This window comes from Amorphotheca resinae (genome assembly GCF_003019875.1).
Source record: "Amorphotheca resinae ATCC 22711 unplaced genomic scaffold M430scaffold_2, whole genome shotgun sequence".
NCBI classification, from domain to species: Eukaryota; Fungi; Ascomycota; class Leotiomycetes; order Helotiales; family Amorphothecaceae; genus Amorphotheca; species Amorphotheca resinae.
The window spans coordinates 2,526,844-2,548,160 of NW_020194472.1; the positions used below are offsets into that span (position 1 = coordinate 2,526,844).

General features: G+C 52.4%; 12 protein-coding genes across 12 annotated transcripts; 5 read left to right on the plus strand and 7 right to left on the minus strand.

Moving 5' to 3' along the window:
* Positions 1–77: 77 nt before the first annotated feature.
* Positions 78–2,325, minus strand: M430DRAFT_134564 (hypothetical protein). The gene is made up of 5 exons (XM_024862361.1): positions 2,071–2,325; positions 2,002–2,008; positions 1,600–1,925; positions 1,195–1,538; positions 78–1,067 (listed from the first exon to the last, which is right to left on the minus strand). The coding sequence occupies exons 3-5, from the start codon at positions 1,835–1,837 to the stop codon at positions 555–557; spliced, it is 1,095 nt and encodes a 364-aa protein (XP_024724383.1). The 5' UTR covers positions 1,838–1,925; positions 2,002–2,008; positions 2,071–2,325; the 3' UTR covers positions 78–554.
* Positions 2,326–2,585: 260 nt separating this feature from the next.
* M430DRAFT_96291 (hypothetical protein) lies at positions 2,586–3,241 on the plus strand (the record flags this gene model as incomplete). Its single annotated transcript, XM_024869949.1, has 4 exons — positions 2,586–2,620; positions 2,671–2,740; positions 2,794–3,021; positions 3,140–3,241. 4 exons carry the CDS (start codon positions 2,586–2,588, stop codon positions 3,239–3,241), a joined length of 435 nt encoding a protein of 144 aa, XP_024724384.1.
* Positions 3,242–3,720: 479 nt separating this feature from the next.
* On the minus strand, positions 3,721–5,708 carry M430DRAFT_25538 (hypothetical protein; the record flags this gene model as incomplete). Its single annotated transcript, XM_024865258.1, has 3 exons — positions 3,721–4,018; positions 4,065–4,908; positions 5,003–5,708. 3 exons carry the CDS (start codon positions 5,706–5,708, stop codon positions 3,721–3,723), a joined length of 1,848 nt encoding a protein of 615 aa, XP_024724385.1.
* A 57-nt stretch (positions 5,709–5,765) lies between these two features.
* Positions 5,766–6,569, plus strand: M430DRAFT_206748 (hypothetical protein). The gene has a single exon (XM_024864344.1). The coding sequence runs from the start codon at positions 5,925–5,927 to the stop codon at positions 6,492–6,494; it is 570 nt and encodes a 189-aa protein (XP_024724386.1). The 5' UTR covers positions 5,766–5,924; the 3' UTR covers positions 6,495–6,569.
* A 733-nt stretch (positions 6,570–7,302) lies between these two features.
* Positions 7,303–8,655, minus strand: M430DRAFT_96221 (hypothetical protein; the record flags this gene model as incomplete). The annotated part of the gene is made up of 2 exons (XM_024869938.1): positions 7,303–8,515; positions 8,567–8,655. 2 exons carry the CDS (start codon positions 8,653–8,655, stop codon positions 7,303–7,305), a joined length of 1,302 nt encoding a protein of 433 aa, XP_024724387.1.
* Positions 8,656–9,542: 887 nt separating this feature from the next.
* M430DRAFT_134572 (hypothetical protein) lies at positions 9,543–10,492 on the minus strand. The gene has a single exon (XM_024862362.1). The coding sequence runs from the start codon at positions 10,399–10,401 to the stop codon at positions 9,691–9,693; it is 711 nt and encodes a 236-aa protein (XP_024724388.1). The 5' UTR covers positions 10,402–10,492; the 3' UTR covers positions 9,543–9,690.
* Positions 10,493–10,672: 180 nt separating this feature from the next.
* M430DRAFT_16498 (hypothetical protein) lies at positions 10,673–11,749 on the plus strand (the record flags this gene model as incomplete). The annotated part of the gene is made up of 3 exons (XM_024863473.1): positions 10,673–10,807; positions 10,876–11,000; positions 11,128–11,749. The coding sequence occupies 3 exons, from the start codon at positions 10,673–10,675 to the stop codon at positions 11,747–11,749; spliced, it is 882 nt and encodes a 293-aa protein (XP_024724389.1).
* On the minus strand, positions 11,699–13,119 carry M430DRAFT_206798 (hypothetical protein). Its single transcript, XM_024864346.1, has 2 exons — positions 13,019–13,119; positions 11,699–12,949 (listed from the first exon to the last, which is right to left on the minus strand). The coding sequence occupies exon 2, from the start codon at positions 12,870–12,872 to the stop codon at positions 11,895–11,897; it is 978 nt and encodes a 325-aa protein (XP_024724390.1). The 5' UTR covers positions 12,873–12,949; positions 13,019–13,119; the 3' UTR covers positions 11,699–11,894.
* M430DRAFT_206790 (hypothetical protein) lies at positions 13,086–13,936 on the plus strand. Its single transcript, XM_024864345.1, has one exon. It carries the CDS (start codon positions 13,298–13,300, stop codon positions 13,838–13,840), a length of 543 nt encoding a protein of 180 aa, XP_024724391.1. The 5' UTR covers positions 13,086–13,297; the 3' UTR covers positions 13,841–13,936.
* Positions 13,937–14,812: 876 nt separating this feature from the next.
* M430DRAFT_48217 (hypothetical protein) lies at positions 14,813–16,442 on the minus strand (the record flags this gene model as incomplete). Its single annotated transcript, XM_024867982.1, has 3 exons — positions 14,813–15,734; positions 15,785–16,017; positions 16,074–16,442. 3 exons carry the CDS (start codon positions 16,440–16,442, stop codon positions 14,813–14,815), a joined length of 1,524 nt encoding a protein of 507 aa, XP_024724392.1.
* A 1,030-nt stretch (positions 16,443–17,472) lies between these two features.
* M430DRAFT_16501 (hypothetical protein) lies at positions 17,473–18,700 on the plus strand (the record flags this gene model as incomplete). The annotated part of the gene is made up of 2 exons (XM_024863474.1): positions 17,473–17,722; positions 17,799–18,700. The coding sequence occupies 2 exons, from the start codon at positions 17,473–17,475 to the stop codon at positions 18,698–18,700; spliced, it is 1,152 nt and encodes a 383-aa protein (XP_024724393.1).
* A 314-nt stretch (positions 18,701–19,014) lies between these two features.
* Positions 19,015–21,225, minus strand: M430DRAFT_115849 (hypothetical protein). The gene is made up of 2 exons (XM_024861607.1): positions 20,554–21,225; positions 19,015–20,505 (listed from the first exon to the last, which is right to left on the minus strand). Exons 1-2 carry the CDS (start codon positions 20,975–20,977, stop codon positions 19,118–19,120), a joined length of 1,812 nt encoding a protein of 603 aa, XP_024724394.1. The 5' UTR covers positions 20,978–21,225; the 3' UTR covers positions 19,015–19,117.
* Between the last annotated feature and the right edge of the window lie 92 nt (positions 21,226–21,317).

The window sequence follows — 21,317 nt, forward strand, 5'->3', positions numbered from 1 at the left end:
TACCTATTGTGGGCTACGCCTGACTGTACAAAAGCAAAAGTTACATACTTATGAGCACATCTTCCAAAAGTGCTAGTCCCAGACTACCTAGCGAGTCTAATAAAACCCATGGGTGGGAGGTCTTTGGTCCGACTTATAGGTATCCCCCTAATCGTCGACTTCGCTTGAGTGTGTCGACTTTTGGTGTTCACTCCAAAGAACTGCCTGTTCTTGGCCTGGCGAGAGTATCTTGTTTTGGCCCCATAGGCTTTGGGAGCTCTATTAGCCCTGTGGATCGAGTTGCTCAAGGTCTTTCGATTAATATTGTATATCCGCGCGGCTGTAACGACCTTCTCTGACGGGTTCGCTATAAGAAAATATTTGGCTAGTTAGATACGCTCCTGTAAAGGGGTTTCTGAATCAACTGTGGTTCTGGGACATGATGACCACGAATAGTGGAGCAGTTTTGGTGGTCGAAGTGGTGGTTGGATTGCAATGGGTCAAGATAGAATTTGTACGGGGATCGCTACCAAACTGTATCGCGGACCGGTTCGTTTCGCGGACCAACTCGCTTCTTACAGCAGCGCCTCCAATACATCTGCAGTCTCTCCAAGACTCTGGATGAACGGAATGAACTTCAAGCCCATCTCGGTCTCCGCTTTCTTCCCACTGGCTCGGATATTTCCAGGAGGGTATTCAACCGCTTTCACCTCTCCCGTCTCCTTATCATAGCCTACATATCCCTCACCCGGGTTGCCAAGGATGATATTCTCCGCGATCTTGGTCCCTTTGTATTTCTGACGCAAGACGTCTGCGGTTGCCTGGACAGGCCCGAAGCCTCCAAAGGAAATGTACCGCTCTCCGTCTGCTTTGGAGGGGTTTTCATAGGCCCAGACATGCATGTACGCCACGTCGCGGACATCCACGAATGAGCCAGTGCCGATGTTTGGTGAGATGGTCTTCATTGCCCCGGACATGAGATTGTAGATTGGCAATAGGGTCTCGTTAAGTTGTGATCCGGAAGCTGGTAGTACGATGGGTGGGCCGATGACCACCCCTGGATTTATGCTTGAGATGGCAAATGATGGCTATAGCAGGTATTAGAATATTAACCCCCAAACTAATAGTATTGACCCAAGGAAGATTCATATCCTTTTTGAGAATGCAAATCATGCAATGATCCAAAAAGCCTAGATTTATAGAGCAGAGACCTACCTTGTTCTGCTCTCTAAATTTCCACGTAAATCTGTCAGCAGCAGTCTTGCTCGCCGCATACAAAACATTGCCTGGCGTCTTCACCCCTTCGTCACGTTCCTTGGTCGCACGCTCCAGAGCCGTCGAAGCAAATTCGGCTTCGGTGAACACATGGTTCGGTTCGGCACCAGGGTCTATAACTGCGATGAGGGAGGATGTGACGACCACAGATGACAGCTGTGGGCCTGCTTTGAGGGCGGAATTCAAAATCGTCTCGGTGCCTTTGACGGCGGGGGTAACAGTTGCATCGTAGGTGTCGAGCGCAAAGTTAAATGGAGATGCTGTGTGGAAGATCCCATGAACGCCTGTGAAATTATCAGTCTTGGAGGTTGCGGAAATAGGTCACATGAGGGAAACAAGACAAACCGTTTGCAGCTTCATCGAATGCTCCTGCAATGGTCATATCCGGGACTTCATAGATCTTGACTCGCTCTTTGTACGGTCCGTAAGGCCCCTTGAGAAGAGGCTCTGAACTCGCCTTGCGTCGAGTGGTGCCGCGAACAGAGTATCCTTTTGAAAGCAAGAGTTGTCCGAGAACACTGGCGATATATCCATTGATACCGGTGACAAGAACCGTCTTGCCATTGCTAGCTGGGAGAGCCATATTGCTTGGAATGATTGGCGAAATTATGTCTCTACTTGAACAGCAAGATAGATCAAATGAGAAGAAGTCACAACAAGATATCTAAAGTCTAGAGGAATAAGTGGAATGAATTGAGACCAAAAGGCTTTTTGAGAAGAGCGATCTTTGCCCTACTCCGCACTTACATTCAAGCTTTACATACGTCAGCAATATGATTTTAACTCAGGATGATGAGAAACCCGGGATAAGCATACAGTATTGACTCTTCTCAACAGCAGTACGTCCTGAACCGTATGTGCAACTTTTTACTAGGAGGGGCTGGAAGAGGGTTACAACTCACTACAGTATTACCCCGTCGGAACTGCCGATCTAACACTCTTATTATTAATAATCTTCGGATGCAGGCCTACCTCAAGTTCCTCGACAAGTGCTGTACCCGAATTCCAGGCACATGCATCTTATCTGCCGCCGCATATCAATCATGACAGGGCTGCGGCTAAGATCCAAAAGGATGAGGATGGTTCACTGAACACTGGACATCGTATTCAAATGCCATAAGGTAATACACAACTGATCAATATTCTGAATTGATCATCAGCATTTTGATTGTGATTGTTTAGCGCTGTGAGATGAGTAACGCGAAATACCCGGGACTTTCGTAGTGAATGCGAAGCGAGGCGCTCGGCCACCGTACAAGATTCATCCACAACTACACGCGAAGCCCCCCTCCACATAGTTCTACAACGCGCGGCACCCATGGGCTATCAACATGGTGTTGTCATTCATCTTGATCCAGAATCGGCAGTATGTGCTCCTCTATCCAATCTCACAAGAAACAAGCTAACTGACCGCAGAGGTAAAACCCGCCTTGCCAAATGGTACGCGCCGTACAATGATGAAGAGAAGATCAAGCTCAAGGGCGAAGTCAGCCCTCCAACCCCTCCTCCCCTCTGTGAATCCAGCTGACACCTCTCCAGGTACACCGTCTCGTCGCACCTCGCGATCAGAAGTACCAGTCCAACTTCGTAGAGTTCCGCAACAACAAGATCGTCTACCGGCGATACGCGGGCCTCTTCTTCTGCGTCTGTGTAGATGCCAACGACAATGAATTAGCATACCTAGAAGCTATACACTTCTTCGTCGAAGTGCTGGACAGCTTCTTCGGGAACGTGTGCGAGCTAGATCTAGTATTCAATTTCTATAAGGTGCGTCAGGACTGTGCCGGCGACCCGCCGCACGACAACGCAGAACCGCAGAACAGCAGAGCAGAGGGGAAATCGTGAAGTCAACATGAGGGAGTTGTGCTGACGCGTCATGTCACAGGTCTACGCGATCTTAGATGAAGTCTTCCTAGCTGGCGAGATCGAGGAGACAAGCAAACAGGTGGTCCTTACACGACTGGAACACCTGGATAAGCTGGAATGAGGACCAGATGGCGCAAGAAAGTATCCTGCATTGGTTGGCAACCTGGCGTTCTATTCAAGAGATGCACAAGACAAAGGTATCACTGGTTGCGCGACATGAGGATAAAGCAAGTGATGAATTCTCAAGGTCAACTGTCCTGTGGTACATGTGTTCTAGCAACAGCCATATCTTTCCTGCCCTCTTCCTCTCAGATTATCTTCTCAGTCTTCCACACCGCTCAAGCAATTAGTTTGGAGTCATAAATATTTGTTGTATGCAGAACACTAATCCCAGTCTGTCTGGCACTCCCTTGGTGTGGTTTGAAGACCCTTCTGCTTGGCCGGGTTTCTTTTTCCAATGGTGTCGATCAGGTTTGGTGGGAGAGCACTTTCAACTATACATTACTTGAAGACTTTCTTACTCATGTTGTTGTTGTTTTTGCAAATATCGTTCGAGGGCAGAGCCAGAATTTTATGTTGTACCGTTCCTTGGTGTTTGGACTAGTTGTTGCTGGAAGTTCCAGCATTTTGATGACCGTGGGCAAATGGACTACCATTCTGCTCTGCGGGGCCCCCTGCCATTAAAGTGGTAGGGATAGGAGTCGGTGTGGAGCTGCCGCTGCTGGTGGGTTGAATTCCTTGACCGGTGGCTCCATGATCCGCCGTGAGCTTGGCATCGGATCTGCCGTTGTGTTTGTACTCAACCGGGCTGAAGGATCTCAAACTACTGGACTGGCTCCGCAAACCGGGAAGGCCTCCCCAAAATGAATCGATGGACATCTCAGGAGTCTCGGGTGTCCTGGTATACCGTTAGTCTAGAAACGGAAAGAGGTCTTACTACTTACGAGATAGTCAGTTGCTCAAGTCGGCGCTGGTCATCTTCCTCCCACATCTGCAGAGCGGTCTGGGGTTTCTTGGGCTTATTGACAGTCTCGGTCATCTCACGTCCGCGGCTCTGGATCAACTTATGGACGAACTGGGAGTATGCCGAGCCACGCTTGGTTGGAGCTGATTGGCCCATGTCTCCTGCGGCTCTTAAGTCAGTCTCCTCGCTGGAAGCCTGTGTGCAGTGAGCTTGACGAGTCTGAACATTGTCAAGGCCATCACCCATCATGGTGTCGCCGAGGTAGTCCTTGTCCAGTTGGCTAAAGCTAGTCTGGTCCAGATTCTCCAACTCCGCTTGGAAGATTGCCTTCTTTCTGACCAAGTCCATCTGAGTGGTTCCCAATACCTGTCCCTTCATAAGCTTTGCCTCATAAGTTTCAATCATACGCAGTCTCTTCCGCAGTGATTGGCTCTTATCAGGGGTGGGGCTGGTATCATTGAATGATCGGCTGGGGGTGCTGGCCATACGTCTGCCTCGCTTTTGTCTCAGCTCCTTGATTCCGGTCATCTCCATATTCATGCCGAGGAAGTTGCCTCGCTCGGAGCGCGTCTTCATCATGTCACGAAGCTTCTCTGAGGCGTTTGATCTATGGCGGTTTCGCAGAACACTGCCTGGAGAAGCGGTGCTCAAACTCTCCTCTTCAAGTTGACCTTGATTGTAATCAAGTCGTCCGAAACGATCAATCTCACTCGACAATCCAGTGACATCACCAAACTCTTCCTCAGCCTCGATGCTGCCGTTCATGTCAGGTGACATATCCAGCATGGGATTAACATTTTTGGGGCAGTCTTGCAAATGACGACCTGCTTCTAATGTCAGTTGGAATTGGAAGTCAAAACAGCGAGCGAAGAGTAGTCAAGCAGTTCTTGATCAAGTACAAGTGTGGATTTATCATACCTCGTTCGCCGCATTGAAAGCAGACGTACTCTCCAGGTGGTGGCTCCCGGAATTCATCGCCCTCGTGGTCTCTACCAGAAGCAGCATTCGCTACTTTGGAACCGGAAATATCACCTTCAAATGCCTTCTGGATATCCTTGGATGTGGGTGGATATCTGTCAAAGCGAGATTTGAAAGCGCCATTGGCCGCAACATAAGAAACCTTCCACTGGTTCATCTCATGAATCAATTCCAGCTCCTTGACTCCGCGGTCGCGAAGTGCGTTAACCCAACGCCAAGAGGTGATTCCCCAATACTCAGTGGGCGGGGTTGGGTTCTCACGGTGGATCTCAAGCCATCCGAGGTAGATTAAGATGGTTGAACGGGTGGATACCTTTGGTGCCAGATTGGCAGTGAGCATAGTCAAATTGATTTGGAGAAGGTCCTGGTCAGTCAGAGCACCAGGGTCGCTCTTGAGCTTGTCCATGATGGAAGTAAGAGAAGGGTTGAAAGAATCCATCTTGTCTCTTCGCTCTCTGAAACTTCCAGAGATCTCTAGTGTGCTGGCAGGATATCTAAAACCAGTTAGCACAGAAGGGACCATCAGGGCAGTTCTATCGGGATAAGGAGAAGGGAAAGAAGGGGCCGCGTGTGTGGGATGGGGAGGGAGGTGGTAGAGTGGCAAGCAAAGAAGCAAGCTGGAGAGAAGTCCGGGGAAGAATGACATACCTCTCTTCGACTTCCGACTCGGTCTTGTTGCGCACGCGCGGTTGATGGGATTATTGAGAGAATGGGTTGTGATTAGGAGAAGGAGGTATGATTGGAAGAAGTGGTTATGAGTGAAAGAAGGGGTCTCTCCTATCTCTCGCTGTCAGTACGTTCGACGACTCGAGATTGTTATCGCGCACACGCGGTTTTTGATAGGTGAGCGGGAGAAGGGAGTATGATTGGGAGAAAGGGGTATGATTGGAAGAAGGGGTTATGTTTAGGGGAAGGGGTTATGAGTGAAAGAAGGGTGTCTCCTATCTCTCGCTCCGTGCGTTCGCCGACTCGAGATCGTTGTCGGGCGCGCGCGGTTTTGATGGATGATTTGAAGAAGGGGTATGACTTGAAGAAGGGATTGAGAGTGAAAGAACAGGTTTTCTCTATCTCTTGGTCTTTGTGCGCTCGCCGACTCGAGATCGTTGTCGTGCGCGCGCGGTTGTTGGTGATGAAAGAAGGAGAGGGTTTCCTTTGGCGAAGGACGTGTGATATATGGGAGGTCACCCCGCTTGGTAGTGAATTTACAGCAGACGCGCGCGTTCCACGAAGCGGATTTTTAAAACTCTCGCTGTGGCTCTTAATGCGAATATCTCATCTGGGAGTTTATCATAATCTTTCAGAATCCTCTCTTGATATTTTAGAAGCTATATACCTTACGATCCGCAGATACAACTACGGCCCCCTGCATCCCCGGTCTGGGACCCTGCGGCTCTACGGACGCGACGCGCCGCCCTCGGAATATTCATTTTGAGGTTCGGCTATCAGCGCTAACGCTTTACGCGTCTCCGCGTCTCAGCCCTATCGATCGTCTCGTCTTTCCCTCCTCCATCCTACCTACCTACCTATTTAGGCACCCTACGGAGACAATCCATCACTCAGCTGAGCCAAAGCTCGCAAGTATCTAGGTATCTAGCACAGTAACAACTTGTAAACCTCTTTCCTCAGTCCTCTCTCGAGGAAAGGGGATTCCATTTCCACCGTAAATTTCTGCATCTGCTTTTCTCTCTGAGAGTGATAATAACGTCTTCATCACTTGCTTGGTCTCTAGATGGCGCGTAGCTTGAATAGATAGGTAAGTAGGTAGGTATATCTAGACTTTAAACATATAAACCTTCGTATCGTATCCCTATCTGCGTAATGAGAGGGGAAGGGGTTAGGTAGGTAGGTATGACTTATAGATAGATAGATAGATGAACGCTTTCGGTTGATTGGAAAGCCATTCATTCACGCGTAAGGGGACGCATGGTATACCAACCGAGATCCTAGATCTATGGCGCTGGGTATGACTGATACGGGTAGGTGATTGAAGAGCTGTGGAATGGAGATGGGATTAAGGGGAGCTGGCTGGGTCTTTGAGGAGGGAGATCTGGCTTTAGGTATATGTGGGATGGGATGGGATGGGATGGGATGGCATCGTTCTATTCGTATTGAGGAGATATGAAGAGATGGGAGAGCACGAGCGTATATAGTTACGCATGCATACATCACAAGTCACTGAAACACATCTCTAAGAATGTTCTATTCTATCAATTGATATATGAGTGATATATATATAGCATCTACGAAACAATGCCATTCGCCAGCTTCTCCGCCTGCTGCTCAGCAGCGCCATTGATCTCCCCAGCCTCGCCGTGCACCTCCCTGATGGCCGCCTCGATTTCCTGGAGGAATCGAGTCACCTCGGCTTCGGTGCCGACGGTGATCCGCAGGCAGCCCAGACAGCCGTGCTCCTTTCCGCGGAAGCGGACCACGACGCCTTTGTTCTCGGCCAGTCTCTCGTAGACCTTCAAGGCTGTGACGTTGTCGGGCTTACCGGCTGCGTCTAGGATCTCCACTAGGAGGAAATTGCTCGCTGCTCCGCCCCGGAATCTCCCTATCCCGTTCACCTTGGGCAGTTCTCTTAGGAGCCTGTCTCGCTGTGCTAGGATCCTCTCGCGGTTGCCCCGCATGACGCTTAGTCCTCCCTCTTGCAATGCTTGGCAGGCAATTGCGCTTGTGAGACTGGAGATGTTATATGGTGCCTTGAGGTTGTTGAGCAGGGACGCTATTTGCGGTGATGTGAATGCGGCTCCTAATCTGATGCCCGCGAGGCCGAAAGCTTTGGAGAGCGTCTGCATCACGACTAGATTCGGCCACTCGGCAACCCACTCGGCGAGCGAGGAGCCCTCGGGCGCAAAATCAATATATGCCTCATCCAACACGACGACTCCATTCCAAGTCGGGTGTTCCAGCACCCGTCTCAGATCCTCCTTCTTGACCAAAGACGCCGTGGGGTTGCCCGGCGAGCAGATATATACCAGCTTGATGTTCGCGGCCTCGGGGCCAGAGAGCGCAGCGGTGATGGCCGGCACGTCGAGGTCGAATTCGGGAGCTGGGAGTAAGGGAACCTTCACAAGGCCGACGTCGTTTACTTGCGCGGACACGGAATACATGCCATATGTGGGCGGGCAGACGAGAATCTTATCGCGGCCGGGAACGCAGAAACAGCGCAGCAGCGCATCGATTGCTTCATCGCTGCCCACTCCTACGAATAGATTGGCAGGGGTAATAGATTTCGAGGTGTGGACGTGGGTATTGCGGAGGTTGCAGAGGAGCTGTTTGAGGTCGTGCTGGTGAGGGTCTGGGTATCGGTGGAGACCCAGAAAGTCGATTGACGCCGGGTCTTTGGGTTTCGACAGGGAAGTAGCTGCGGAGATTTCAGGGGAGATGGTCGGCCCATAGGCATTCTCGTTGGCATCGAGGAGGATGTTCGTCCCATCGTCTTTGTAGTCGCTGAAGTGGGGTGTGAGTCAAGGCGTGTAGAAGTTGGGATTGGGAGCTTACTCTCTTGCGCAGCGATATGGTTCCAACGCAAGAATATTGGGACGAGCGCAAGTCTCTAAATTGAAGGGAGATTTCTTAACTGAAGTCATATTGGATCGTTGGGAGGTGCAATGGCTGATGGAGTAGAATAATTTTTCCAGGTCGTCGATGAGCCTTGTTGGTGGGGTTAGTCATCAGTAGCGTTTATCCAACGTTCAGCCTTTCCTTTGGCGCAAGGCTGAACTTCGAAGCGACACGAATGGAAGCACAACGCGGGCATACCAAGAAGAGAACGGAGATTTGCAAATCCAAAGAGCGTAGCTCGGATTCATCTATGTCATACTTGGGAGCTTTGAGGCTGATAGCCTTTTTTTCCTGCGAATTCTTGTCTAGGACTATCTATGGGACGAGAGGGAGGAGCTGGAAGGCAGAAGATTCAGAATACTACACACGAGATAGATCCCATACTGCAATATAACATGTATCTTGCAACCCTTAAAGCCATTCCAGTCGCTGATAATGGTTTTTTCGCTCTGCTAGGATCAAATCTACAACAGGACTGTTTCCGGGGGTACAAGCCAGGGGCTCGCTTGAATTACTACTTCTAGGAAGCTCCATATAGAGAGAGGCCAGTGTTGTTTCTTTCCACACCATAGCCATCAAGACACAGACAAGAATACTCGGGAAAATGGCAGAAGTTTGGCATGGTAAAACAGTCAACTGTTGTGGAATTTCCATCACCAAGAAGATGCAAAATCTAGGGAGTCGGAAAAGTACAGCAGCCAGAGGGGACATGAACCATACCCTCACACGCATGTTGGGGGTTTGCGGGGGAGATTGGTCGGGGATAGGAAAAGATAGGAGAAGCTTGTATGTAAGGTTAAAGAGTAGCTCATTAGGGACCAGCTGTGGGGTGAGGAGCATCCAGCGTAGAGAACCCTCGCTCATGATGTGAGAACAGACAATGGAGAGACTTATATGGAAGAAGGAGAGAAGTGGGATATCACAAGCAAGTGGAATATTTTGACCCCAAATAGACAGATGCCTACGGTAATCGAGGCAGGATTCCCATATATTCCCATGGACGATGCATGCATTATGAAGACCCCCAACGCCGTCGCTAAATCGAATGCAATGTCTCGAGATCACTTCTTCGAAGTGCCAAACCCAGTGATTCCCATACTAGCCATCATATCATCCTCATCATGCTCTCCCTCAATCCGTACATCCTCGCCATACTCCCTCTTTACCCTGATCTCATTCTCCTTCTCCAGCCTCTTCTTCTCTAACTGCTCCCTCCTCTTCCTCCTCCTCTCCTCCCTCTCCCTTTCCTCCTCCTCTTTCCTAACCTCTAGCCTCTCCCCTAACGTCTTCACATCCTCCTTCTTCTCCTGCATTATCCTCTCCCACACCCTGTCGATCCTCTCCCGCACCTCCTCCGCCGTCGCCCTTTTCACCTCCCCCGTCTGCCCAATCGCTCGGAGATGCTGCATGCTATTCTCATGCTCCACCCACTGCAAATTATCCTTAAAAGTCAGATCGCAGACCTCGCAATAGAATCCCGCGCCGCGGCCCCGCTTCCCCGTCGCCGCCCCCGCCGGCACCAGCATCACCTTGCCGACATTGCTCGAGACGTCCAGGCGGGAGGCGCGCGCCTGCGTCAACGTCTCCTCGCCCGTCAGCGGCGTGTAGTATTTCTTCCCCGCGAGCTTGGCCTCGTAGCGCAGCCGCCGCTCCTCCTTCTCCTTGGCTTCGCGCTCCGCAGCCTGCTGCGCGTACTCGGCGCGGTCGAATTTCTTGCGGAAGTCCGTGTCGGACGCCGCGTTCTCGTAGGCGCCTTTGTTGCGGGACGCCATGGTCGCTGCTGCTGCTGCTGCGTAGTGGAAGTGAAAGGTGCGTGAGGCTCGATGATATCGAGCGTGCTTGAGAGGAGGTCGTTTTTGTTGGTGGCAAGGTTGTGGGTGGTTCGATGAGACGAGGCGGAGACAGACCGAGAGCTTCGAGTTTGCGCTGTTTGCACGCGGGGCAGAAATTCTTCTCCCCATCATACAGGTACATACCCCACGCGCAAAAAATAAACGTATTCCTCACAACCCCCCCCTCTCCCCCGCTCCGCAAGAAATCACCATGCTCTACCTCATAGGACTCGGTCTCTCCGACGAGACGGACATCACGGTCAAAGGGCTAGAAATCGTGCGCCGCGCCGCCCGCGTCTATCTCGAAGCCTACACATCCATTCTACTCGTCGACAAATCCGTGCTCGTAGGTCTTCTTCTTCTCTGCGCGCCCCCCCTCTCTCGAATGCGGGAACTGACGCTGATGTATAGTAGGAGAGTTACTATGGGCGAGAAGTCATCCTCGCGGATCGCGAGATGGTGGAGTCGGCGAGCGATGATATCCTAGCGGATGCGCAGAACGTGGACGTTGCGTTCTTGGTCGTCGGGGATCCTTTTGGGTACGAGAGCCTCCTTCCTCCCTTTCCCGCAAGATTGGCAAAAAGGAAAAAAAATGAAATCAATCAATCAATTCAAAACTGGTTTGACCAGGCTGGCTGGGATGGTTTACTGACAGTCTGAGCCCAGAGCAACGACGCACACGGACCTCGTACTGCGCGCGCGCGCGCTCTCCATCCCCATCTCCACGGTGCCCAACGCCTCGATCATGTCAGCGATCGGGGCGACGGGCCTGCAGCTCTACAACTTCGGGCAGACGGTGTCGATGGTGTTTTTCACCGAGACGTGGAAGCCGGCCTCGTTCTACGACCGGATCCGGGAGAATCGGAATATCGGCCTGCACACGCTCGTGCTGCTGGATATCAAGGTGAAGGAGCAGAGTCTGGAGAATATGGCGCGCGGCAGGAAGATCTATGAGCCGCCGAGGTATATGACGGTGGGCCAGTGCGCGGCCCAGATGTTGGAGATTGAGCAGATGAAGAGGGAGGAGGGCGAGGGTCAGCATGGCGTCTATGGAGAGGAGAGTTTGGCGATTGGCGCGGCGAGGGTGGGCGGGAAGACGGAGAAGTTTGTGAGTGGCACCCTCAAGCAGTTGTGTGATGCGGATGAACTGCTGGGCGGGCCTCTACACAGCTTGGTATTGCTGGGGCGGAGGACGCATGAGCTGGAGAGCGACTATGCGCGGGAATTCGCTGTGGACAAGGAAGAGTGGGATAGGATCTGGAAGAGAGATTACGAGGGGAAGCAATGATAAAGCCGGGTAAGAGATTATAGTGAAGTCGCATTGTTCCTCCATATATTTTACATATTACCTGGCCGCCCCTGAATCCGGTGACTTTTTGAAGAGAGATATCCTCCAACACCACGCTAAAGTTCCAAGTATAAAGACATCCAAATCACTCCTCCACGGTACTCCTCTTTCTGAAGATCCCTTTGAATCCAGTACTCCGTGGCATCCTTTGAGAACTAGTCTCGCTCGCCGTGCTCGGCCTTCCGCTGTACCTCCCACGGAGGGCCTCCACCGACGGCGTAACTCTCTCCTCGTCCCCGCAGACCACCACATACCAACCAATATCCACCCCCTTCTGCAACTCGTCTCTGAGTTTTTCAAACCAGCCGAGGCGTCTGCTCTTCCGTCTCAGATCTCGGGCACTGAATCCCGGGCTCGCAAGATCTCCCGCCGTACCTAACATATCGGGGTAGCCAGCGCTCCCTGATGGGTCCAGCGGCCCCTCCTCTTTCCTCACCTTCGCCTCGTACTTATTTATCTCATCTGACAGAGAAGCCCCCAGCGTAACCTCCACCATGTAATCGGCTACATACGCGTACGGCTGGCTCGTCGAATACATATCCATGGGATCATACTGCTCCACCAGCTTCACCACACTCCAGTCATTGAACGACGGCCCCTTCTTCACACTATTAGAGCGCGAATGCTGAGGCCGATTCGGCGTAAAGCTCCCCTCCGTCGAAGGAGCACTCGCCTTCCTCACCTCGAGCGTATTTGATGCTCTCGTCGGCGGCCGCCCCGTCATCGGCCTCTCCAGATTCACCGGCTTCTGCCGCCGCGCAAGCGATCTCAGGGAGACCATGGAGCGGGAGTTTTTCTTCGAGAGGGATTTCGGCGGCGCGAGCTCGTCGGGAGGGGGAAAGAGCTCGTCCGGGGGGATGGGCGGCGGCGGAGGGTAGGTGGGTTGGGGCGGGATGCTGGGAGGCAGGAAATCGTACAGGGAGTAGAAGGAGTTGAGCAGCGTGATGGAGGTGGCGGGGGCCACGATCCATTCGGCGGCGGCATCTTCGAGGTCATTGAGGATGATGTGTATGCGGATGTTGGCACGAAGCCAGCGGAAGCCGTGGAGGAGGTAGGTCGGCATTATATTCAGGGGGATGGCAAGCAAGATTCGAGTTCGAGACTTGCGGTTCAGGACAGGGATAGCTGATCGCAACGTATCTGTATAGCTTCCATAGGGACCATCCGTCAGGGCCTTGCGAGTTTGAGATCGGAGTGGGGTTATCGTACCCTGGTTGATGGATGACGCCCGAGGTGAGGACCGTGAGGAGAGGAGAGGAGAGGAGTGGGGAACGGGGTGCTCGGGGTGCTCGGGGCGTCGAGGCCGTTTAAATATACCAGACTGGCAGCGTTATTCGGAGGACTGGGCTGGGAGGCTTCACTTGTGTCTGCACACTCCATAGCGAATCGTGAAGCTCCGCGCGCTGGCCATGCGTCGATGGAGAGAGCTCGAGTGGCTGAGAGAGCGGGCGGAGAGAGAATTGGCGAGAGAGAGATCGGGGAATATGAATGGGCGTGGGATGCAAGAAGCGGTGGTATAGTAGGTATGTATGTATGTATGGACGGTATGAACAGTATCTTATGTGTACGCTGCTGTGCAGTGCAAAGGACGTGGAAGCATCACAGAGTGAGATTTGGCTGGGGAGGGCGCTATATCTCGCTATATCCCCCTATATCATCGCTATATTTCGGGATAGTAATAGTAACAATATACAGTACAAATTACAATACGCCGGAAACCTCTTTCCTCTCACGCGGTGCGACCCGGCGGGAGGATTAACGGGGTCGACGGCTTCTACCTTACTGTACGTCGTCCCTTTATCGTCGGCCCCGCTATCAGCAAAATTTTACGGCGATGGGCGCTACCGTATACAATACCTTAGGAATCAGGATGGTCCAGCGCTCAACCAAGATTCTCTCCATCTCGTCTCTAGAACACACTCCTCATCCGAACTGTACCGTCCTACCAGAATAGTCGCAGAGCATGAGGTGCAGCGAGCGGTGCGGTACCCTGCATCGTCGCGAATGGATCCAGCTACCAGGTACTGCTAGCAACATCCTTTCGGGCATGTATGTGGCTGCTCGGAGCGCTGATCTCTATACTGGCCCGTCCATCTTCCCGCCCTGGCAATAGTCAATCGGCGCCGGCGACGATTTGCAAGTAGTGGCCCATTAATTGCTACAGGAACCGGACGGATGTTGAAGATCAATTGCGGATCAAGGGCGCGTTACCTTAGTTAGTAGCGCTTTTACTTGCCTACCTTACCTTATAGTATGTACTATCTAGGTCCCACCCCATTACCGGACGGGAATGAAGCCCACATCAATTTCAAGAGAAGAGGGCGAAGACGAAGGGGAAAAAGGGAGCTACTCAACAGTTCTTTCTTCCATCTTACGCAGTAAGGTGCTTTGCCTATATACACTATACTGTATGCACGCACGCCCACCACTAAAATAAACACTACGGGCATAGAAAAGATGCACACCAATCCGTCCTTTTCAGCGCCACCAAAATAAAAATGCGCGGCTGCCTCGGTATCAGAATAGAAAATCTTTCATAACACACATCATCGACATCGTTAAGAAAGCGCTCAAGTGAGCTTTAGAGAAAGTAGGTTTTGTTTGATGGTGGTTCCCCACCCTTCCTCCCATCCATCCCCGTCCTAGCCCTGTGAACAAAATGCAACTCTCCCAGGATTCCAATGTGGAATCCAATAAACCAGGCCGAAAAGAAAACAAATAGGGTATATGCCAACATCAAGAGTAGACCCAAACTGCATCCAGCAGGATAGAGCAACAATATACGCAGAAGGAAAATATCCCATATATCCAACATGAGGGTATATATAGAGATATGGTTGGAAAGTTGGCGGTTCCAAAAGACATTACGTAGATCCAGACGTATTAGAATAGACTGTAGGTAATAAGCCAAGAAGGAGAAGCCGAAGAATACCCCCGTAGATTCGAAGGTCGAGATGAAGAAGGTACACCCAACGATCCCTTGAGAATGCTAGGAAAGTTGGCTCACAGCAATGCAGCGACGACAGCCAAGACAATGCTTGAGAAGACGACACTGTTTGAGATGTACGTCCCTCCAGCAGCAGACTTCACGGGGCTGCCTTGGGAACCAGTGGGAACTGATGTGTTCGCGGCGATTGGGTTCGATACAGCGGAACCGCTCGCCATGAGGGCAGGAATGTTGGAGGCGGCGGCAGTGGCAGTGGCGTTCTGGAAGAGGATGTGGGGCGCATCGGTTGGCTTGGGAAGGAGCGATGTTGTAGTATTGACGACTGACGAGGTCGATAGGATAATACTAGAAGAGCTAGACGTGCTCGAGCTAGAGCTTGAGCTTGAAGAGCTCGAGGTGGAGGTGGAGGTGCTCGATGGAGTCGGGGTCGAAGATGAAGTCGAACTCGTCGTGGAGGTAGATGACGAAGTTGTGGTTGGGGTCGGCGTAGGCGTTGGCGTTGGGGTGGGTGTGGAAGACGAAGACGAAGACGGAGATGGAGATGGGGAAGAGGATGAGCTTGGGGCCTGAGAGGACGAAGGTGAAGCAGAGCCAGAGCTTGAATCGCCGGCGGAGAAAACCACAACGTTGGCCGTCATGCCCTCGGGGATTGTAACGACGCAGAAGTTGGCGCCGCCAGCACCAGAGGCCTGATCGGCACTGGTGACCTGGCCTACACTGTGCACAGAAGGATCAATCGAGCAGGGTAGACCATTGCAACCCTCACCAGAACATTCAATTTTCACGCCAAAGCTCGGCGAAGTGCCGCTTAGATCACTGTTGGTGAAGATTGGGTTCCAACCAATCTTCGCAAAGGTATTGCCGTTTTCGTCAGTGTTGGCTCCAGCAACATAGGGAGCCCAGTTGCCTAGTGGCTTGGATCCATCGCTCCAGATGCAAGCATCTTCGACTCCAATTCCTGGGGGGTTGATGTAGTAGCTACAGGAACATTAGCAGCGGCATATAAACCTAAGAGAAGCAGTACATACTGAGCAGCAGTGGACGCCCAGTAGCTGGTACCGGGGACTGCCAGTTGCGCCCAGCTCTGAACAGACGTCGGGATCAACATGGCTTCATTTCCTGGCAGGACGGTCTGGCAAAAGGCAACGACATCTCCACAAGAGTTCTTGGCTCCTACGGAGCCGGTTCCGTCAACGCAATACGGCTTGTTGGGGAAGGGCTTGATGATTTGCCCGTCTGAATCACAGTACAGCCCACCATCCTGGTGACAAGTCAGAAGAGTTCGATTGTAGTTTCTTGAGCCCGCTCTCCACTTACCATCGACATCGGATAGGTATAGGAAGTGGCCTCGGGGTTCCACTGAGCCGTGACCTGGCCGGATGGACAGGCGTATGGGCAATAGTGGCCCGGCAAGCATGGTTGGTCAGGGCTCATGGCCCAGCCGGCGTTCTGCGCATCGGGTGTCACGGGAACCAAGCCCGCATCTGTCGGAAAGCTGCAGGTCCCTCGTTTGGTCAGAGCATCTTCAACTTGCTCTGCCTGCGGCGACGGGTATGCCCTGCGGTGGTTGTGCCTCCTGCCAAAAGCCTCCAGATGCTGCAGGTTGTGACTATGCTTCGCCTCGCACGGGGACAAGAACAAGAGGATGGCGGCACCCAGGGCAGCGTGGGCCTCGAGGAACTTCATGGTGAATGCGGAGGATAGTAATGTATGGCGATTGAACTTGGTTTTCGGCCAGTTCTCGCCGTGCAGATATGGATTTCGAACGGGGGCTCCAACCAAGGGGAGGGGGGTCAGTCGTCGAAGGATCAGACGCGTCAAGAGAACGAAAGGCGACGGAGAGTAGAGAACGAGAGACTGAAGGTCAGGACGCAACGAGTGGAAGTCTGGAGAGACGGTAACGAACGTGAGGGCGCGGTGAAGCAGCCAAGAAACAAACGAGCGATGGGGGGAGAGATGCAAAGAGGGCGGCCGAGGGGGATGAAAAGAAGCAATGGGCGGGAGGTTGGCTGAGGATCCCGGGCCCACGGCATGGATACTGGAGATTGCGCTTCATCTCGCATTCAGGGCCTCTGCCGGGGCAAATTTGCGGGAGCGCCCTGGTTGGCCAATCACGACGCGTCTCGCTCTCGCCAAGCCTCGCTACAGGATCTCGTACCTGGCTAGTCGGGCTAATCGGGCTAATCGGGCCAATCTTGCTAATGCGGCGCGCTGGAGCCGTTTGGCCGTTTCGGGGTCCTCACTGCAGGGGCCGTCCACCAGTGGCGTCGACTACTGCAGCCGGGGTGCCGCTTTTGTCATGTGACATGGGTCCCTCAATCAAAGACTTTACCTTAAGGTATGTCTCCGGCCATGTGACGGAATATTGTTATTCCTGTTGAGCCTCTCGCACTGGTGTTTGAACTGGTGCATGGCATTGTCTCGGCTGTTGCTGCCACCGCACAGCCCTATCATGGCTGGGGAAACGTGCGGAATATGCATTGTCTCTTCTTAATAAAGAACAGTAGTGTGATGCATCAGAGGTGGATTGTGGGAGCTGTACGATCCATACAACGAGGCTTTTACCTTATTAGTAAGGCAGTTAACGTCAGAGTACCGTTCAGCACGTGACTGCTCTAGAGCCCCATGGACCACCTCACGCCCCTCCCTCGGCAGCCTTGCAGCCTGAGCCTCACCCCGCCTCGACCTCGAACACGCCCCCAATCCACCTCCCACCATGTCTTCCTCCCAAATTCCCAATCTTCTTTCCTCGCGCGGTGGACCACGTTTGCGAGGCCGCGGTCGAGGTCGCGGCGGCCCATCCACTCTCAGCGCATCGAGCCGCAGAGATCAGAACGTCCAATCCACCGATACTGATGCTGCCGTCTCCCGCCTCAGCGCTGTCTCCTTGGGCTATCTAGATGATCCATTTGCTCAATATTTTGTCCATGGCAATGGGATACGAAGATTGCCCATCATTAATCGCGGTTGGTATTCCCTGCCCCTTTTCTTGGCCTTGACTGCAATATGATTACTAGCTTGAATTTGCTGACCCTTCAGCAGGGACCTATACCCGAACCACTGCTCTCGATACCCTCATCAACTCCTTCCTCTCATCCTCCGATCCTATCTCAAACCAACCATCGAGGCAAATAATATCACTCGGCGCGGGGACCGACACTCGCTATTTCCGCCTCCGCGACCAGAACCGTCATCACAACCTCGTCTATCACGAATTCGACTTCCCTGCAGTCTGCGCGGCGAAGAAGCAGATTGTCGAGGCAAATCGGCCGATATTAGGGGGCGATGAGGGCATATTCCCGAATGGTCCCAATGGCGGGGTCCCCGACGGTGATAGCAATCCAGAGCCCGAATGGGGCCTGCTCCGCTCAGTGGATGGAGAAACCCAAGAACGGTATATATGCCACCCTCTTGATCTACGACGTCTCCCTTCCCTGGAATCTCTCTCATCATTTCGAGGTCTGAGGAGTGATCTGCCGACCCTGGTGATATCTGAATGTTGTTTATGCTATCTAGATATCGACATCGCCACAGATGTGGTGAAGTGGTTTGGGGGTAGGATACCGGAGCTTGGAATCGTGATCTATGAGCCAATTGGGGTAGATGATCCTTTCGGGCAGATGATGGTAGAGAATCTCGCAGCAAGGGGCATCTTCATGCCTACCATCCAGCGATACCGGAGTCTAAGTGACCAGCGAGCGCGACTCGCGGCTCTCGAATTCCAAGAGCGCAACGGAGCCGGAGGAGGAAGCGATGCCGCGACCATAGAGGATATCTGGGAGCAATGGGTCCCAGCAGAGGAAAAAGAGCGCCTGAATAGCCTCGAAGGATTAGACGAGGTCGAGGAGTGGCAGATGCTAGCTCGGCATTACGCCGTAGCTTGGGGCTGGAAAGGAGGCGCGGCCTTGCTGAAACCCCCGCAGACAAGTAGAGAAGAACAATGAATATTATTAACAGAATCATGGAAGTGCGCTCGCTATTCATCCATCTCCCGTGCGTGAGTATGTGTCCGGATACGCATCGTTATTCCATTATATACCCATCATGTCCCTCCCCATGGAATGAATACTCATAATTCTCTTTATTATTGTTGTTTGAAATACTGAAATATATAAAAGCACTCCTTACTTATGCCTGTAACTTCTAGGTTGTTTTCCAGGTATGGAAGGGAGATAGTTTGGGTTTGTTTGTTTTCTTTTCTTTTCTTTGTTGGGGGGGGAGGGGGTGAGGGAGGAAACATAGAAAGTTAGGTATCTAAGGGGGTATGATGATGATGATGATTTAGACATGATACATAGGTACTATATAGTACATTTCAACAACCTGTATTGATTCATCAACAAGTCGATCGATCTGATCAATTAATCATGATCCCTCATCAACCCTCTCGACTCATGGAATCTCTCCTCGGCGGCGATATCCATTCCATCATCGCTCGGATCAATCTCACTCGCATGGATCTTCTTCAGCAAGCCCGCCATCCGCACCGCGTCTTCCTGGCCCTTCTTCACATCCACCATCCAGACCAGCGGCGCCGGCAACAGGATCAGCACCGCGAGAAAGATGAACGCCGGCCGGATGTGGCCCGTGGCATCAACGATCAAGCCCACGACCGCGGGGCCGAAGGCCGAGCTTCCTTTATCCGTGATGGCGTAGAGCGCGTAGAAGGCGGCTTCGCTGCCCGGCGGGATCAGGAGTCCGAAGAAGGAGCGGCAGTACGAGGAGAGGCCGCCCATGACGAATCCGTGGATGATGCCTAGCGGGTAGATCTCCCAGGCTTTCTGAAGCCCGCCGACGCCCCAGGCTTGCACGAAGGGGAGGTAGCCGAGGAGGCCGTACAGAGGGATGATCTCCATGAATGCGACGCAGGCGACGATCGTGCGGTTGGTTTGTAGACCGTAACGCCGGGAGATGATGGGCCAGAAGAAGGCTCCGGCGATGCCGGATGAAATGGAGGTTATGGATAGGAGGGCGATGGCGACGGTGCCCATTTTCAGCTCGGTGCGCGCGAAGAGGATGGCGGTGCCGGAGACGGTGGCGATGGCGTCGGAGAGGAGGAACCAGGCGATTAGGAAGATTATCATTTGGCGGAGCTTTATCGCAACCTTGATGGTTTTCCATAATGAGATCCAAGCAAAGGAGAAATAGGCTACGAATGCACGCCATTTGTTGCGATGGGAGGATGCAGTCTCGAGAGGGGGGCCAGGGCGGTCGCGAAGCCACATTGAGGAGGGGATGGTGAAGGCAAACCACCATATTCCGACCATGAGGAGGACCAATCGAAGGGGAAGGGTCGATGAGACATTCTTCTTCTTCGACATGAGGAAAAGTACCAAGATGCTGAGAATCTGGACAAAGACTGCAGCGATATATCCAATGCCCACGCCTTTAGACGAGATTTTAGAGGATAGTTGGAGCTCCGTGGTAGTTGATTTGGACACTGATGGAAAGGCTCGACGATCATCTCTTTCTTCATCGTCAACCGAGTCTCTGTCAGGAGATAGAGACTCCAAGGGTATAGATGAAGAATCTTGGTTGGAACGACCTCCGGTAACTACTAAGGGATGGTTCGCCACAAGTAGTGGAAGGAAAGCATTGAGCAGGACGAAAGAAGATCCAAGACAAGTGACACCGACGACCACCAGAATAGCGCCAAGAAGATAGATTTTGGGGACGACAAGAATGAACAGCATTGAGGATATGGCTCCAGTAAATCCAAATGCAACTAGAAGTCTCTTCCGATAATCACCTGAAGCTTGTCAGCGTTTGAAGCCCAAACGCAGGAGTAAATACTCACCATGGTCCGCAACTGAGCTGAACGAGACGAGTGCTAGGGCCTGTATAAATACAGCCGCAGAAAAGGTATACATAGCAAAACTAGAAGTGGTGATCTCGGACCCAAAGAGACGGATAATACATTGGGTATTCTCGGGTGCTGAGGCTCTTGCGAGCAAGGCTGGCGCCGTCGTATTGACAGCATCTCCAACGCCCGCCGCAGCTTTCGACATGCAGGAGGTCGTTCTATCAGACCAGAGGACCGCATTCTCCTTGGCAAGCTGTTCCAATGTCACGGGGAGGAACGAGCCCACTCCACAGACCGCGAACACTTCCGCCGCGACGCCGTAAAGATACCAGCCTCGAATCTCACGTTCCGTCGTCTGGCTTGTGTCTTCTCCTTTGTAGCGCGGAGCACGGCGCCCTGCTGCGCGGCCATCTTCCATCTGTTAAATATATACCCTCAAAGGTCCTGCCCGGTCTTATTCATTGAGTAGCGATTGTGAAGTTTAACGCGGGACGAAGTCGTTGCTTCGGCCTAAAGCTAGCACGTTTCGTTTCGGCTTACTCGGCATCGATGACGTTCATCACGTGAATGCCTCTTCAAAGAGAGTGGTCTTTGACCCAGTGGCAGATTAGAAGAACTCCATAACTATATAGATGACTTCAAGCGTAATATCTGGCAGCTGCAAATGTCGAAGCCCGAAAGCTGTCTCCAAAGGCCGGTGGGGTAGAGTCCTTGTAGGTGACGTTCAATGGTACCTCCACCGCCCGGCAGAATCGCCT